This window comes from Drosophila melanogaster, chromosome 2R, assembly GCF_000001215.4.
Source record: "Drosophila melanogaster chromosome 2R".
Classification (NCBI taxonomy): domain Eukaryota; kingdom Metazoa; phylum Arthropoda; class Insecta; order Diptera; family Drosophilidae; genus Drosophila; species Drosophila melanogaster.
Window position 1 is genome coordinate 20,820,787 of NT_033778.4, and position 15,242 is coordinate 20,836,028.

The 15,242-nt window shown below is 45.5% G+C and overlaps 2 protein-coding genes across 4 annotated transcripts; both read right to left on the reverse strand.

The window, feature by feature from the left end:
* Positions 1-475: 475 nt before the first annotated feature.
* insc (inscuteable) lies at positions 476-15,242 on the reverse strand. The gene is made up of 4 exons (NM_057676.4): positions 14,884-15,242; positions 4,516-4,766; positions 2,406-4,181; positions 476-1,976 (listed from the first exon to the last, which is right to left on the reverse strand). The coding sequence occupies exons 2-4, from the start codon at positions 4,762-4,764 to the stop codon at positions 1,422-1,424; spliced, it is 2,580 nt and encodes an 859-aa protein (NP_477024.1). The 5' UTR covers positions 4,765-4,766; positions 14,884-15,242; the 3' UTR covers positions 476-1,421.
* sktl (skittles) lies at positions 6,496-15,242 on the reverse strand. Of its 3 annotated transcripts, none has more exons than NM_057858.4 (2): positions 10,998-11,632; positions 6,496-9,607 (listed from the first exon to the last, which is right to left on the reverse strand). In NM_057858.4, exon 2 carries the CDS (start codon positions 9,582-9,584, stop codon positions 7,206-7,208), a length of 2,379 nt encoding a protein of 792 aa, NP_477206.1. In that variant the 5' UTR covers positions 9,585-9,607; positions 10,998-11,632; the 3' UTR covers positions 6,496-7,205. The 3 variants fall into 3 exon arrangements, with proteins under 3 accessions (NP_477206.1, NP_001286647.1, NP_001286646.1); NM_001299718.1 differs by lacking the exon at positions 10,998-11,632 and adding an exon at positions 14,884-15,242 and having other exon boundaries at positions 7,028-9,607; NM_001299717.1 differs by having other exon boundaries at positions 7,028-9,607.

Genomic DNA, 15,242 nt, shown 5'->3' on the forward strand with positions numbered 1-15,242 from the left:
GTGGATATCTGTGGATTTGCACGCCAAACTGCTGATCATCGGTGCTGTATTTGCTTTTGTATATTTTCATTTCCACCGAAGCTGTGTGCGAATAGCCATGGAGTACATTGGAGCACTTGGAGCACATGTAGTAAAATTCTGCCCACAGGCAGAACGAGCGGGAAAATGTGCAGGAAGAGTTGTGTCCAACTGGAGTAAGCTGGTTCTACTGCTGCAAAACACATTTAATGCCCGGCACAAAAGAAATACTGAGGTCCAAGTTATTCGGACAAACACCGAACACATTTGAGTACAAAACAGGGTGGCTGAATATGAGGATAATACCTTGTTATCATGGTCACTCCTTTGGTAAAAGATGCATTGCACACAAAATTCATTTTGTTAGCTTATTTAAATAGTTTCTTATGAATAAACATTGATTTAGTTATATCCACTCGATCGATACTTCCTCCTGAGTAAACAAACAGAAATTATTGTTTAAACACATCTTGATTTTATTTAAGCGACATATTTGTAATTGTAACGTGGCTTCAATAATCTTATACTAAACTTAGAAATTACTCCAAACATTGGTGAAAAGCGTAAATACATATACGTATATAATACAATGTTATGCAATATAATTGCTCGAAGTTCAGAAGAAATAAATATTTCGAATTTCTTTTTCATTTTATTTGGCACAAAGGACTTCGCTACAGCTAAGGAATTTTCCGAGTTTTTGGTTTTTAAGTTGCCAGCCGTATGGGGTTTAGTTTAAGGATTTTTTGCGAAAATATTTACAAGAAGAATGCAAAATGTCAAGCTTGCATTTGCATCAACTGAAACATAAAATAAATCTGGCTGCCGAGTGAAACAGTGCTTTAAGAGCATTTTTGTTATAAGCACACAAGAATGCCAAAAGTTGCCTCGGCAACAGAAGCAAAAAAAAAAAAAAAAAAACCAAAAATAAATAAAAACAACTAAACAAAAATTGTATTCCTATTTATTTGGCATCTCGCTCCGCCTCTCCGTTTGTTTTGTTTGCCTGAGTGGAAATATAAAAATTACTTCGTTTACATCCAGCAGCAAGGATACAGCAAGGATAAGCGACTAAGGGAGCGAGTCCAAACGGGTCACGCAACATTCTAGACAAAGTAATAACACTTGACGCACGTCTGAGCTTCCGGCTTGTGTCCGGCCGGAGAACGTGTCCACACAGAGAGAAAATTTGGTGTCTTTTGATTGGACTGATAAACTATTAAGCTAACCATTGCAGCTTAATCGGAAAGAAGTCAAAGGTTTAATATATAGCAGCTAATATTAACAATAATATTAACAGTATACGTGAGTAAGATGACAATGTACAACTTGGTCATGGATTTCTCTCTGTGCAGCTCCACTGAGTTCTTGGAGCATGCCCATCCCTCCTCAGGTGGTGAAAACTAGACGAAACTCTCCTGACGTGTTAAATTGAATTTGAGCAGCGGCGACGCCGACGATTTGGCCTTGGTTTTGCTGCCGGAGCTGGACATGCCACTGGAATTGGTCTGGGTTTGTGCCTCGGGCGTCTGGTGGCCACTGGAGAAGGATCCGCCTGGCGCCGGAGTAGCCTGCAGCAGCTGCTGCTCCTGTCCATGGGCACGGAGCAATTGTCGCGCTAACTGGGATATGTCCCCGCCGTAGCTGCTGTCCAGGTGCTGCTGCTGCTGCGAATTGGCGGGCTTAAGGGCCAGGGATTGACGCAGCAGGTCCGGCAGATGCCACTGCTCCAGGAGCTCTGCTCCGAGGGTCGGCGAATCGCTGGCCAGCCGGGTCAGGGTGTGCAGAATGGTCTTGATGGTGCGGCGCTGGGCATCGCTTTCCGCACGTGAGCCGTAGGTTTGGTAGAATTCCGTTTGGTACACGGACGTGATGAAATTTATGATGACGCCGTTGGCCAAGTGGCTGTGGCACTTCTTGTTCAGCGACATGTTGTGCAGCATCCCAACGATTTGCTCCTGTGCGGATGAAATAAAACAGAGGGCGAAAATGTTGATGAGCAAAAAATAAGCAACTCAAAGTGGTCTGTGTGTGTATATGTACATCAGTATGTATTGTATGTATGTATATTGCGGAATGAAAAATCGTGGCCAAGATTGCGAAAAAATTGCTTTGCAAATGCACAAATAAATTTTACGAGCCGGGGCCCCAAGAAGCTTTCAATAAAATTGGCCAAAAAATTTGAAGGAAATCGATCCGGGGTAAAACAACCCAAGGTCAGGTTCGCTTCTGGGGCAAATAAATAAATAGTTAGGATGTTTGGCAACACGATACTTTTGGTATTTCAATAAAGCAATGGCTGATTAGCAGTTGAATTGTTAAATATTTACTGCGCTTAATAACACGCTGCTTTAAGGATTGGTAAACTAAAGCATATAAATACTTACGTAGAGAAAGACGCTTGTGCCGCAAGTCTGGTGCTCCAGGGTATCAATCAGCCGGAAGATGGCCTCGTTGGACATGATGGAGTAGTGGGAGGTGGCCTCCATGCGGCTCAAGTTGTTCAGGGCAGCGGCGCAGAGGAGCAGCGTTTGGGTGCAGCATTCCGGCTGCAGGAGGGCGGCCAGACCGGCTACCAAACTCTCAGCACAATCCCTCAGACCCGGAACCCTGTGCTCCGATCCGTGCCAAGCGGCGGTAATCTGGGCCAGCAGCGAAACTGCCTCCCTTCGCTCGATGGCTCCTCTCTCGCCGGCGGATTCCACCTGCAGGATGTCCCTTACAATTTCGATGCCTCCACAACTGCCCAGTTGATTGATCGCTTGGGGAGCACAGCACAAGGTGGCCAGAGCCCGGAGTGCCAAGGCCCTCACGGAGCTCTGCTTGTGATCCAGCACAACGACGAGCAGGGTTCGCACTGCCTCGTTTTGGACGAAGGCATCGGATAACGATGCAAATCCATCGTAGTCAATGTTCATCAAGGTGGCTACCATATTTATATTGGCCCGCAATAGCAAATCACATTGACTCTGCTCAATGCTGATCACCAGGACGCGAACCAGTCGCTCAAAGATCAAACGCAGGGTGATCAGAGTGTGACGCTTCAGGAGCTGTACATCGTCCAGCAGGGATTCGAGATTGATGTAGTGCTGTCGCTCCAGCGAGTACCTCGTATCCTTGCTCACCGTTCGGATCTGCTCCAAGTGCTGCTCATAGCGTCTCCTTTCGATCTTGGCATCGTTGAAGAACACACCTCGTCGCTCCAGAGTGGCGGTGAAGTCGTCCAGGTGGGACAGCAACTGGGTGGCTCCGGCAAGGGCTTCTGGCAGAGAACTGGCCTGCAGTCCGCTGAGAACCCGCTCGCTCCGCTCGAAGTGGACTTGGAGCGACAGAGCCTGCTGCTGCAGTTGCCTGACCAACTTGCAAACCGCACTGGTGGTGATGGTGTAGTTCTTGTATGCCTCCTGCGCAATCGATTTGTGCTGCAGGGTGCACATCACCTCCGGTTCGCCGGCCCAGCGCTGTTCCGACATCCAACTGGCCACGGGTTCTGGGTGCTTCTTGCCCCGTTTCGCAATCTTGGACCCACTTTTTGGTGTGCTGGTGCTAGCTGTGAAACGCAAGGATCTGACTCTTAAGGGGGAAGGTTGCTGCTGGAGGCTTTCATCCTGCTCGGTGGCTCCAAAAGTCACCGTTTCATTGTTGTACGGCGGTGGCGCCTCACCCAAGTAAACAGTTTCATTGTTGTACGGCGGCGGTGGTGGTGGTGCTATGACCACTTCCTCCTCCTCGCTGGCCGAAGCCGCTTCCGGTTCCGGCATGGGTTTACGCATCAGACGCCTGCGGCGTCTTATGGCCGGACGCGGTGGTGAATCCTCCTCGGCCTCTGCCTCTCCATCGTCCAGCTTCATGCTATCCAGCTGCTCGAACAGACGACTCCGACTCGCCTCCAGTTCCGCATCCTCGGCATCCTCATCTCCCGACCTCGTCTTGGGCGTAATCTGGCCGCTGGTGAAGGAAATTCGGCGCGTGACACTGATCAGCGGCGAGTAGAACGACGAGTTGCCCACTCGGCGCACCACAGTTGGGGGCGTGGCCACCGAATGTACGGATGTGGGCGTGGCCGCGGGCGTTTGCTGCTTATCGGATTGTGGCGATGGCGGGGATAAGTTCTGCTGATGCTGCAACTGATGCGATTCCTCATTGTCCGAGAAGCCCGAATCCTGCAAATCACCCGAAGAAAAACAAGACCATTAGCGCACTGAATTCGAATGGTTAAGGATTTTAATTAATGTCGGATTCTCGCAAGGAACTCTGTTTACACTCCCAAACTTTGTAGAAGCAAAACTTCTATTCAGCATATCTCATTACTAAATTATATGCAGCAAATATAATTCGATTTTCATTTGATGTATACACTTTGGGCTCTACTCCATTACATAACATTACTCTACTATAATAGTTATAAAAGGACCATAATGTTAGAGCGACTGCTGGCCAAATTGAAATGCCCCAGTCGGTTCGGGGTATCAAATGGGATACCATCGATATGCTCACCTGACTGCGCAGACTGCCGGGGCTATCGTGCTTGTGCCAGGATAGCTTGGAGCTGTTCTGCTCGTCCTCCACCTCCTGGATGCAGGACAGATTGCCCAGGGGGCCGAGGGATGCTGGCTGTCTTTGTGGGTAGTTGGATGTGCTGGATGTGCTGCTCCCGCCGCTGAAGCTCGAATAGAAACCGCCGCTGGTCAGGGAGGACTGCTCGGATCCCCACCAGACCTTGCTGTAGCTACGCTGAAAGGACATGCCTGAAATGGAGAAACAGAAACGGGCAATCATCAGTGGTGTCCATCATTTAAATAAATTGGACTCATTCGTTTAACAGGCTTAAATTCATTAAATTTGATGCAATTGCCGGTCTGGCTGGCTGGCTGGGTTGGAATGGAATGGAATGGACTGGGACTGGATTCATTGCCAGCACACGGATCCCCAATTCGACCATTCGTCCATGTCTTTCAGGGGTCATTGCCCCCTTTTTGGGGTAGCGATGGAAAGGGGGCGGGGCATTGCACACACATGCCTGAACATTGGCTTAATATCCGTTACGAAAAAATTAAATTTCCGCCAGGCGATACAAATCATTATTTTAATCAATGAAATTTCCAACCTGCGACCTTGTGAAAACCAGCATTTCTCAGTGTAGAGAATTACAATTTTGGTTTTGGAGCAATTTAAGGAACACCAAGTTTTGGAGGGGGGCCATCAAAATGACATTTGGCATATGGCCCAGTATATACATTAGTGTGCAATAATTTCTAAATAATTGATGTGAATGCCCCAAATTGTGGGCATTTATGCAGATTTTACAGACCAAATCTGTTGAGTTACAGGCATTGCCATACAAAGGGGGGGCGCAACCACCTGCCCCATTTTGTTGGAAATGCAAATGATTTTCGGTGGGGTTTTTTTTTGGAAAATGAACAAAACATTTGGTGTGCGGCATTCGGGGCTCTATTATGCAAATGGAATAAACTAATTATGCTGCTAAACAATTTTCGTGTGACATTGCAAAACCGAAGAGTCGTGTTTTATTTTGTTTAATTTCTCGTGGTTTTTGCACTTTGCAGCTTACATATTTATTATACTTTGTTGTTTTCGCCATAATTACATAATATACCATTCAGCAAAAGTGGGCGTCGTACACTTGTTGGTGTGCAACTGTTTGTTTTATGCATGAGTGGGAAAGTTTATTTTTCAGTTATGCATGCCCAGTGAACTCTGACCTACCTCACACCCACCTCCACCTCCACCAACGCCATTCGGGGCCCTCGAATGGCATTTGGTCAACTGGCATGGTGACTCCTTCCACTGCAGAGCAAATATTGACAAAGTGCTTGTTTCAAGTAAACAAATTGAAATAAATAAATGACGAAACACTTTTTATGCCGGCACTTTCGCACACATTAACACACTCCCACTTCGGCACACACATATTTATTGAATTCATTAAGCAATTAATTAAAATTATATTCAATTAGCATAAAAGGCATGGCCATAAAAACCAACAAATATTTGCGGCCTATTCACAGTTTAATCTGCAATTTTTAATGTTTCTAACGCCTTTCATAATATCACATTTTTTTCGAGCCATTCTCTTTTGAATTATTTGAGTAGCAGCGAGTTCATGACTTCTCATATATTTAACCATTAAAGTTTATAAAATCGAATGTGGAAATTGTTAAACAAAGAAAGTTATATCTGCTACAGATATTTATCCCCTTTAAATTGCCTCAATTGTGTCCAATAAAACCCAAAATTAAGATGCCGAATTAAAGGGTACACAATTTAAAACCACTGTCCATAGGACATGGGCTAATTAATGGAGAGCTCTGCCATTCTCCAATCACCCGTTTAAATCGCGGGTACGCGGCTGAGTCCTGCGAAATCCTTTCGAATGGACAATAAATATTGCACAATTCACGCTCGATGGCTGAAAGAGGCTTAACAATGCAGCAAGGCGATAAAAATTAACGGCACTTAATAGCAACATTGAAATCATTAAGTGATTTATGTTCAGCCACGGGCAGAGCTTCAATATAAACGTCAGCGCCCCTTTGGTACCCCGAAGGACACTCGTCCTTTTGGGCAATAATACGCGTTCGCATCGATATTGGTATTTATTCTCGTTCCTTTATTTACATGAGCATCTTAGAATACGTAAACGCACTTTATAATACAGCAACATACACATATAGTAGACAAAAACTGAGTTTTCACATCGTCTCTTCTCAACCCTTTTACCAATTTCGATTGAGCCCATCGCTTGTCGAGCACAATAATTTCAAAAATTAAAACAAAATCTTCAGCTAAGGCAACACGCTAACAAATTCCAACCAAGTAGAAGCCAAATAATAATTATAAATTTGAGTAGGTACGTGGAATCCCCCCGCAGTGTGCATGTGTGAGTCCGGGGGCGTTTGGCGGTTGGGGGGGGGGGGGGGGGGTAGCGTGTCTAGTTGGCAGTCAATTAGCACGGGCGCCACATAAATTTCAATATCGAATACGTATTCGCTTTTCGGTTTTGTGTTTAATCAAGATAAACGAGCTCGTTTTCAGAATTTCCCTTTTTGGGCGTGGAAGTGACGCTTTCACCTTGCAGACACACATACACATTTGGGCTATATATATACATGCTCCTGCTGCTGCTCAGGATTCCTTTCATATCCCGACCAATCCCGCACTGAAAATCAACGCGGCAAATCGTTGAGCACGAGCGTGGACGTGTAGCTGGGCGCCTGGATGTGTGCCGTCTTTGTCGTCGTCAGCATGGTGGTGGTCGTCATGGTGGTCTTGCCGTTGACATCTGCATGCACCACATCCTGCCCGCCCTTCGGCGGCGTGTCCACCCCCTCTACATAGCCAACCGTCGTGACCTGAACACTCGTCTTTGTTAGCCGGTGGGTGCGCAGCTTGGGCAACCGCGAGCTCAGATCCGTTCCCGTGGACTCATCGTCGCTGTAGTCGCTGGTCAAGGCGCTTCCTGTTCGCCCGGAGCTGTCGTACGAGTATTGAGTGTGATAGGTGCTGCTGGGCTCTCCGCTGCCTCCTCTCGTGTTGTTCCCTTCCCTGAGGGCCACCTCCGTCTCGCCCCGATTGTTGTTCGACTGATTGCTGCTTCTCTGCTGCTGGAGCGAGCTGGTGGAAGCGGCGGTTATGTCCTCCTCCGAGATGTCATCGAAGGCCGGCGGCGGCGTCGACATGCCCGACATCGTCATGATCGGCTGACGAACTGCATTTGTTGGTGTACTCAATGGCGGTAAGCGCGATGCCGGCGAGCGCAGCTGCGTGGTCGAGGTTTTGCGCTTGGAGGGGGAATGTTTCAGTGGAAATGTGGGCGTCTTCTTGAACACCTGTTTGCCCATGGCGTCCTGGAAGCGCTTGGCGTAGAAGGAGGGTCGGCACACGGACACTGTGTCTCCGTTGTACAGAATGCTTTTGAATGTGTGCTCCAGCTTCTTTTCCAGGCGATACGACTGCAAAATGTCGATGATGCCGATGTACAAGATCAACCGCTCGTCGTTTTCAGAACGAGCCGGAATGCCGCCGGCGGGTACATCCTCGTCCTCCTCGAGCGGCACATCCATATCAGCCGTAATGGACTCCAGTGCAGTGGAATGGGCCACCAAACGCTGACGATTCATACTGCGCGTTCGATTCAGGGCAGCTCCAGCCGAAGTTCCCGGTATGGAGGCGTATGAGGCCACCGCTTGGAGCTGATTCTGATCCGCTTCCGGAGCATCGTCGTCCGGATTTAAGGAAGGTGGTCCCTGAGCGGCGCTTTCCTTGCGCTGCAGCTTAGCTCGCGCATTTAGGATTCGTTCTTCGCGTTTCTCCTTGGCGGCCAGGTCCAGGTTGTGGATTCCCACCAACAGCGAGTAGTCCATAATCTGAAAACTCTCCAGCACCATACAGTCCCGCTTAATGGTGCTCATCAGTGCATTGTACTTGTCCGTCTCCAGGAATATGCCATTCGGATGGTGCTCAGCAAAGTCGAGGTCCTTGAACGTGGGACTCGCCTTTTGTCGCTCTGCCTTGGAGGCCTTCCGTCGGAAGGAAGATCCCTTAAGGTCGTACTTGCAGTGCATCTTAATGTCTGAAGGCAACAGGTTGTTCATGGCCACCAACCGCACGTTCTTCGAGTTGTAGTGGAAGCAATATAGTCCGAAGAACTTAGGCAGCAGCGTTCGAGGATTCTGCGATAGGTTCATGTAATAACCGGGCAAAAGTTTTTGCAGGAACTCGCATTCCTTCTTCTGCACCGTCTTGATAATGAACTCGTCGTCGGTCGTCAGGTAAAATATGGAACCAGAGGCACCCGGATTGGAAAGCTCCCTCAGGGGAGACGCACACATGGACATGAGGAAGTCATCGGGTGCGATTCCGAACAGATCTCGGAAGTAGCGAAAGGCGATGGGTGCGTAGACCTTGAAGCGGAAGTCGTTGTAGTGATGGGCAGGTGTTATGGAGGAACCATCTGGCGGAAACGAAATCGTTTCCATTTCCCAGAAGTCATTCATTAGCAGATCCCGCTTGGGCTTACTGGCCAGGCTGCCCACCGTATGCTGGATGCCCAGCTGAATGGAGCCCATGATTTGCTTGGATTGGATCTTCTTGTAGGTCACCTCACCGCCCTCCGCCACTCGCCGGTGGCCCAGCTTCTTCTCGTGCTTCCCGCCCGTGGTGGAGGGATTCCGGGATATACTGGCATCCAGCGTGGAGCTTGCGCTTCTGAGTTTCGAGGCCGGCGTTTGGGTGGCGGCTATGTTGTTCAGTTCCTGCTGCAGCAACGATGTGGTCTCCTGGCCTCCGTGCGCCATAGCGGCATCCCTGAACAACTGCCGAGATGTTCCCGGCTGCAGGCTCATGGGTGGTGGGGTGCTGGGCGTGGCCTCCTGGTCGGGACTTGCGGTCTGAGCCGGGGGAATCTTGACCGGCGTGAGCAGGCTCTTGTGCTCTTGCTCCAGCTCCAGCTGGTTTTCCAGCGGTTCATTCTCATCATCCGGCTGATCCTTTAGCCTATCCTGTTTGCCAACCGGCTCCAGTTCCAGTTCCACGCGGGTGTCCATTTCCCTCTGGGGATTTCCGCTCTCTGCGGAGGAGAAAACCACTTATTGCAGTGCCGCTCAAACAGTACAAAAGGCATTCAATTGCAGCTCGATTAATGGGCGTATGTATGTGGGTGTGTTTATGTGAGTGTGTTTGTGAGTGTGGAGTGGATGAGTAAGTGGGCTTGAGTAGGTGAGTAATCGATTAAGCCAGAGGCAACAATTGTCACGTTCGCACACACATATCTCTCAGTAACACTTTAGTACAACTCTCAATGTGGTAACTCGAGACTTTGGAGCACCTGTTGCTTATCTTTTGTTTACCCAAATGAAGAGCGGCTACAGCTAAAACAACAACAACAATCACCAGCCAGAAGGCAAAAGTAATTAGCCCATGGTCAATTAAAAGCTGCGGACTCTAAAACTGTAAGTTCTTGGCAATAAAGATAAAATCACAATTGCGTGAAACCGTATGCAATCGCTCGAAATTGCAAAATGCACCTGAAAACTGGTAAGTAGACAGCCGAACCAAAATTTCGATTGTTTGCATATGGGAATTCCAAATAACCGGCAGACACGTTCAAATGCATAAATAAACGTACAACTGCACTGGGAAAAATTGTGTTGTCTCAATTTTGAATACAATTATCTTAGTGAATTTTTAATGTGCAATTTGTCAAAGTTCTGATATCCATGTTCAAGCTTTAATTTCTACCAGAGTGTATGAAAATTTAATAATATTATCCGTGGCTAATCTATTTCTTTTCCAAACACTTCTCTATCCAAAAAAACAAATATTTTCTCTATCTGCACGAACAAATGGGAAACGTTTGCTGAAAAACACAAACAATTAAGGCCGAAATCCACAAAATTATTATAGGAAAGTCATTATTTTGTGTGTGGCTTGTTGTATTTTGAAAAATGGAAAATGAAACCAAAACATGGCCACGATGGGCGTGGCAGGGGGCGCATCATAAGTGGGAGGCCATTCAGCTGGCTCGTGTGTGTTTATTTTCGTAAACTTTTAGATTGTCGCTCGGCGGATATGTCGGCGGCATCTCCTATATATCTTTCCTCGTGTCTGTTTTCCTTTTTTTTTTTAATATTTATCGCACGCATGACACGTCAAATAGAACAAAAACAACAATAATTGTACGTTAACAACGGAAAGTTTTGCCAAATTCAGTGAATGAAACTAAACTAACTGAAATGTGCGAGGCTAGTTGCTTTATTAGCAATAACGTTGGATCTTATTTAAATGGAAGAAGTCCCTCTAAAGTTAATAACTTGCCACTTGACCCTCGTTTTTGTGGTCGTTGTTGTTGTGTTGCTGTTGCTGTGGCTGCTTTTGCCTTGGGACCATTTGTTGTGAATTATGAGCTTGCAATTATAGCGTTTTGCCGTTTTTATTTGTAATTTAATTAGCGTACTTACACAGAAATGCTCGAGGGAATAGTTTGCTAGAGGTCAAAAAAACCGAAAGATATCCAGCGAAAAGAGATAATTATTTGCCCTCGGCTGTTCTCTACTCCTCTCCGTCTCCCTCTCTTTCTTTCAATCGGCACCTCTCTTTCGCTCGCTTTGTGTATTCGTTGATCGGCTCAAGGCGCGTTTATCTGTAGCGCTTTCTCTGTCGCTCCGCCGCCGTCGCTGTTGTTGTTTGTGGCGTACTTCCTCCTTTTGCTTCCCCTTTTATCCAGCTCTTTCGATTTCCACTTTCCGCTTGATAAATTGCTTTCATAATTTACAACAATATCTCAACGAATTTGAATTCTCCGTGCACACCTGGTTTATTGTGTGTGGTGTGTGCGTGTGTGTTTGTGACTGAGGATGACGTCGTCGTGCGGCAATCTTGGATATTCCTCATCGAAGTGCCGCATTTTGCATTTTCCCACACCCACTTCAATCGGCGATCGTCGTCCGCCAAAAGTTAACCCGATTTTTCGAGAGCCTTCCGCTGCAATGTATCCACTCCGCGAACTTTAAAACCAGGCGAAAATCAAATATTTCTCGGCAAGAGAAAACTGTTGATGAGTCGTTCGCGCAGAAGATTTTTACGCGTGTTATCGTTTATCGCTTGCGCTGGCGTTAGTTAATTTTGTGCTGCGCGGTATATTTTGCGGTATTATTTCATTACATTGTTTTTTTTTTTTACCTTCTGCTAGTTTCCAAGTTTCCCACCACGGAGAGAGTCTTTGCTGATCAGCAACAAAGCGCAGTGTTGTAAAGTGCCACGTACACTTGTTATAAAAAATTTTTAATTCTGCTATAAAGTCAGTTACAATGCAAACTACTTGTGTTAAAATAAGTGAAAATTGTTCGGATTAGTAGTTTAAAACTATTTAAGAAAAACATACAATAAAAACAGTTTTTATTACTATTTGCCTAAGCTTCGTTACATTTCAAGCAGCTTGATTTAGGATTTAAGATCGAAAAGCGGGCCGTGCGATTCATACTATATTTGGAAGAGAAATGTGTGGATATCTAGACTCAAATAATAATTTCAATTTTTTCACAGGAATTGCTTTGCGGCCGAACAACACCAATCTAATTAGGGAACACCTACAAAGACGACTTCCCAGCCGACGGCGCAATTCTAATTGGATTAGCCAGCGAAGCCGGTGAAGAAGGCATTTCAGGACCCTCTGCCCTTGACCACTGAATTTTTCTGTGGTTCGTTTGTCTCATTACCACCTCCCCCTGCCACGGCACGCCGTTTAAATTGATTGAAAAACAGCCCCTCAATCGATATTTATATCTACATGGGCCAGTCATGAGTAATTCTGCTCATTAGTAGGCAAAGGCAAAGTAATGTAAAAAATGTTTAGCTAACAATCCGGTTTCCACGAGGAGAAATAGCTGAGCTGAGATGCGATGAGTTAATGAGGCTCACAAAGTCACAAATTGCACTTAATTGGGTGTGTTGCATAGTGTAGAAATTGATGTATTGTACATTAAATTCGTGACTAAGAAAATAAGACAATTTTCGAAGTTCGTTGTACTTTTGCCGGCTAATTAGGCACAAAAGGCAGTCGAAATTCATATGCAAATGCCTAATAGAGTTGTCGCCAAACAAGTTTGCGACCAAATAGAATTCTAAAGTCTGCGACAATCTGCCAATTAATTTAAAAATAGAGACAAAATAATTTATGCACTTCAATCTGCGAAAACAGAAAGAAATCAACGGAACTCTTTGCCATATCGCATGAAGATATGATAATGGTTCGTTATCGAAAGCATTTCATAATAAACAAATCAAGAAAAAAAAAAACAGAAAAAAAGCGAGGGAAGCGTGTTGAATAACAAATTTAAGTTCTGGTCAGTTTAAAAGGTACGAATAATGGGAATTGCATCGCAAAATTCAACTGAGAACGGCCAGCGAAAATACAGAAATTACACAGAAAATGTTAATCATGATAATTAAGTTAATATGCGGGGTGGTTAAGTGTTAACTGAACTTGGCTCATTGGGGTCAGCCGCACAAATTGGACACAAGGTGAAATGGGGGAAAGTTGAATGGGGTGGATGGGGTAAATTTCCCCGCTCGTAACCCCGATTAATTAACCAAAAGTTACGGCCCAACCAGATCAAAATCGATTGGACAAAGGCCAGAGCATTGATTAATCCGGCATCCAGCATAATTATTTTAATAGTTTTGACATTTAAACGACAAATTAAAATGGAATAAATGCAAAATAAGAGTAATAAATTTTAATTGCTTGCCACGCCCCTTCCGCGCATCACTTGCGCCCACTGGCAGCTGTTGCATTGATTATAATGAAATTATTATTTATTTATATCGCATCTTTGCGCCATTGCATAATTAATTGTTGTCGTTCGAGTGGCAAACAATTAAATAATAAATCAGTTTTAAACAATCATTTAATTATGTAAAAAACTGAATGAACGCATTAAAACCGTGCAATTATTCAAGTCGCGGCAGCCATAATCCGTTCAATAGAATCGACCATTGTTGCAAAATGTCAAACTGACACATGAGTGAGCAAAAAACAAAGAGTTGCAAATGGTTTAGCAAATGCAATCGACGAAATGTTCCATTTCGCGACATTCCCTGACATTTAACCGACCTGTTCGATGGAAAATCAATAAACTAAGCCAAATTAAACGTTAATCCCACTCAAATGGACAATCATCATTGCTTTGGCATTTCCCATCTAACGGTAGCAACATATCGAACTGGCATTATATACCACTGCTGCTACCGTCGACACCAATTGTCAATGATATCGATCTCTTGGCCGCAACAGGTGAGTGACTTCCAGTGCCGACTGGTTTCCACGTCCAGACGTCCAGGTAATAACACCTCTCCTGATGACCGCCGTAATGGCCGGTGTTTAGCACTCTAATGGAGCCATCGAGACCGCAGAAACGCTCTTAAACTGGAACTAGATCAGTGAGATTATGCGGTGCTCCCTTGATTATTGCAATTAGGCGCGGGCAAACTGAAATTAGGGAAATCTGCGAAACACCACAATGCGGTGAGATTGAAATCGTGCCACTGATATATTCTGAGGTTTCCAGATGAGTCGAGATAACAAGTATTCGAGGTGGCGAAAGCCAACTTCTTCAAATGCATAAGCTGATTAAAATGTAAGAGACCAACCAAAACATTCAAAGAAACTTAAAAATCTTCTTTTAGAAATGTTTTTTATTTCAAGCTACATAACTGGATATTTTTGAGGACTGACTGGAATGTTATTCAATGTAACCCATTCACAACTGCCTTAGAGGTGACTCTTTCCTAGCCAGCAGACTATCACATCTGTGTGCACACATTTCTTTACCCAACCCAATTAGCGTTATCCAATGCTGGGGGCTTAGTCACCAGCACCCCCAGCTCATTCATTCCCCATCAACCTGATCAGTCACCTTAGCCCACTGCCTCCCCCAATTATACGATACATACGTATCTCAGGCAGTTATGTATCCACTCCGGTATCCCCAAGCGCACGGATGACTCATTTGTGGGATCTACGTTATAAAGAACATTCGGAGAAAAGCGAACGAAATCAGTTTGCGGTCTGACGACTTTGACTTTGTGAGGCTCCTGAGTCATAAAACGCGGCTTAGCGAGGTCCTCGAATGAGCAAAAATAAAAACCATCGGAATTTACTTCAATAAATGGGCGGAGGTACATAAATATATACATATGTCTGTAGTTTGTGATTATGTGAATTAAGGCATGTGTAATTACGAGGGGCGTATGCGGAATCGTATTGAATATTTGTGTTTATTGTTAAGCTTATTGGGGTCAAAGCATTCCGAATGTGCTTTACGGTTTATTGTGGCCAAAACTTACCGCTTTCCTGTATAAACAATGCCGAGGTAATCCCAAGTTTGGCTTATGCTTTTGTTGTTGTTTCGGCCGCCACTGATGGATAGTAAAATGTGTATTTCAAGCACGTGTCATTTGATTACTTTTGGGCACCACAAAACTTGACAGTGCGTATGTGTAGTGGGTGGCTGGGTGGTGGGGGTGCTGCACCCACAAGACAAAGCGTAAATAGTTTAACACTGCACAACGGTAAACACAAGTCGACACGACACTCAACGAACGTGGTTAACCCGAACGATACGAAAACAATGATCGAACACAAATATCTCGCGACGATCGCAGCGGTTGCGTCTGCGTGCTTCGACTGCTGGGAATCGAATGAG

Coding starts and splice junctions, on each gene's coding strand:
- insc (NM_057676.4), bottom strand. CDS start 4,764: ATGTCCTTTCAGCGTAGCTACAGCAAGGTCTGGTGGGGATCCGAGCAG. Junction 4,182..4,515: donor CCGGCAGTCTGCGCAGTCAG/GTGAGCATATCG, acceptor GGTGATTTGCAG/GATTCGGGCTTCTCGGACAA. Junction 1,977..2,405: donor GCACAAGCGTCTTTCTCTAC/GTAAGTATTTAT, acceptor TCATCCGCACAG/GAGCAAATCGTTGGGATGCT.
- sktl (NM_057858.4), bottom strand. CDS start 9,584: ATGGACACCCGCGTGGAACTGGAACTGGAGCCGGTTGGCAAACAGGAT.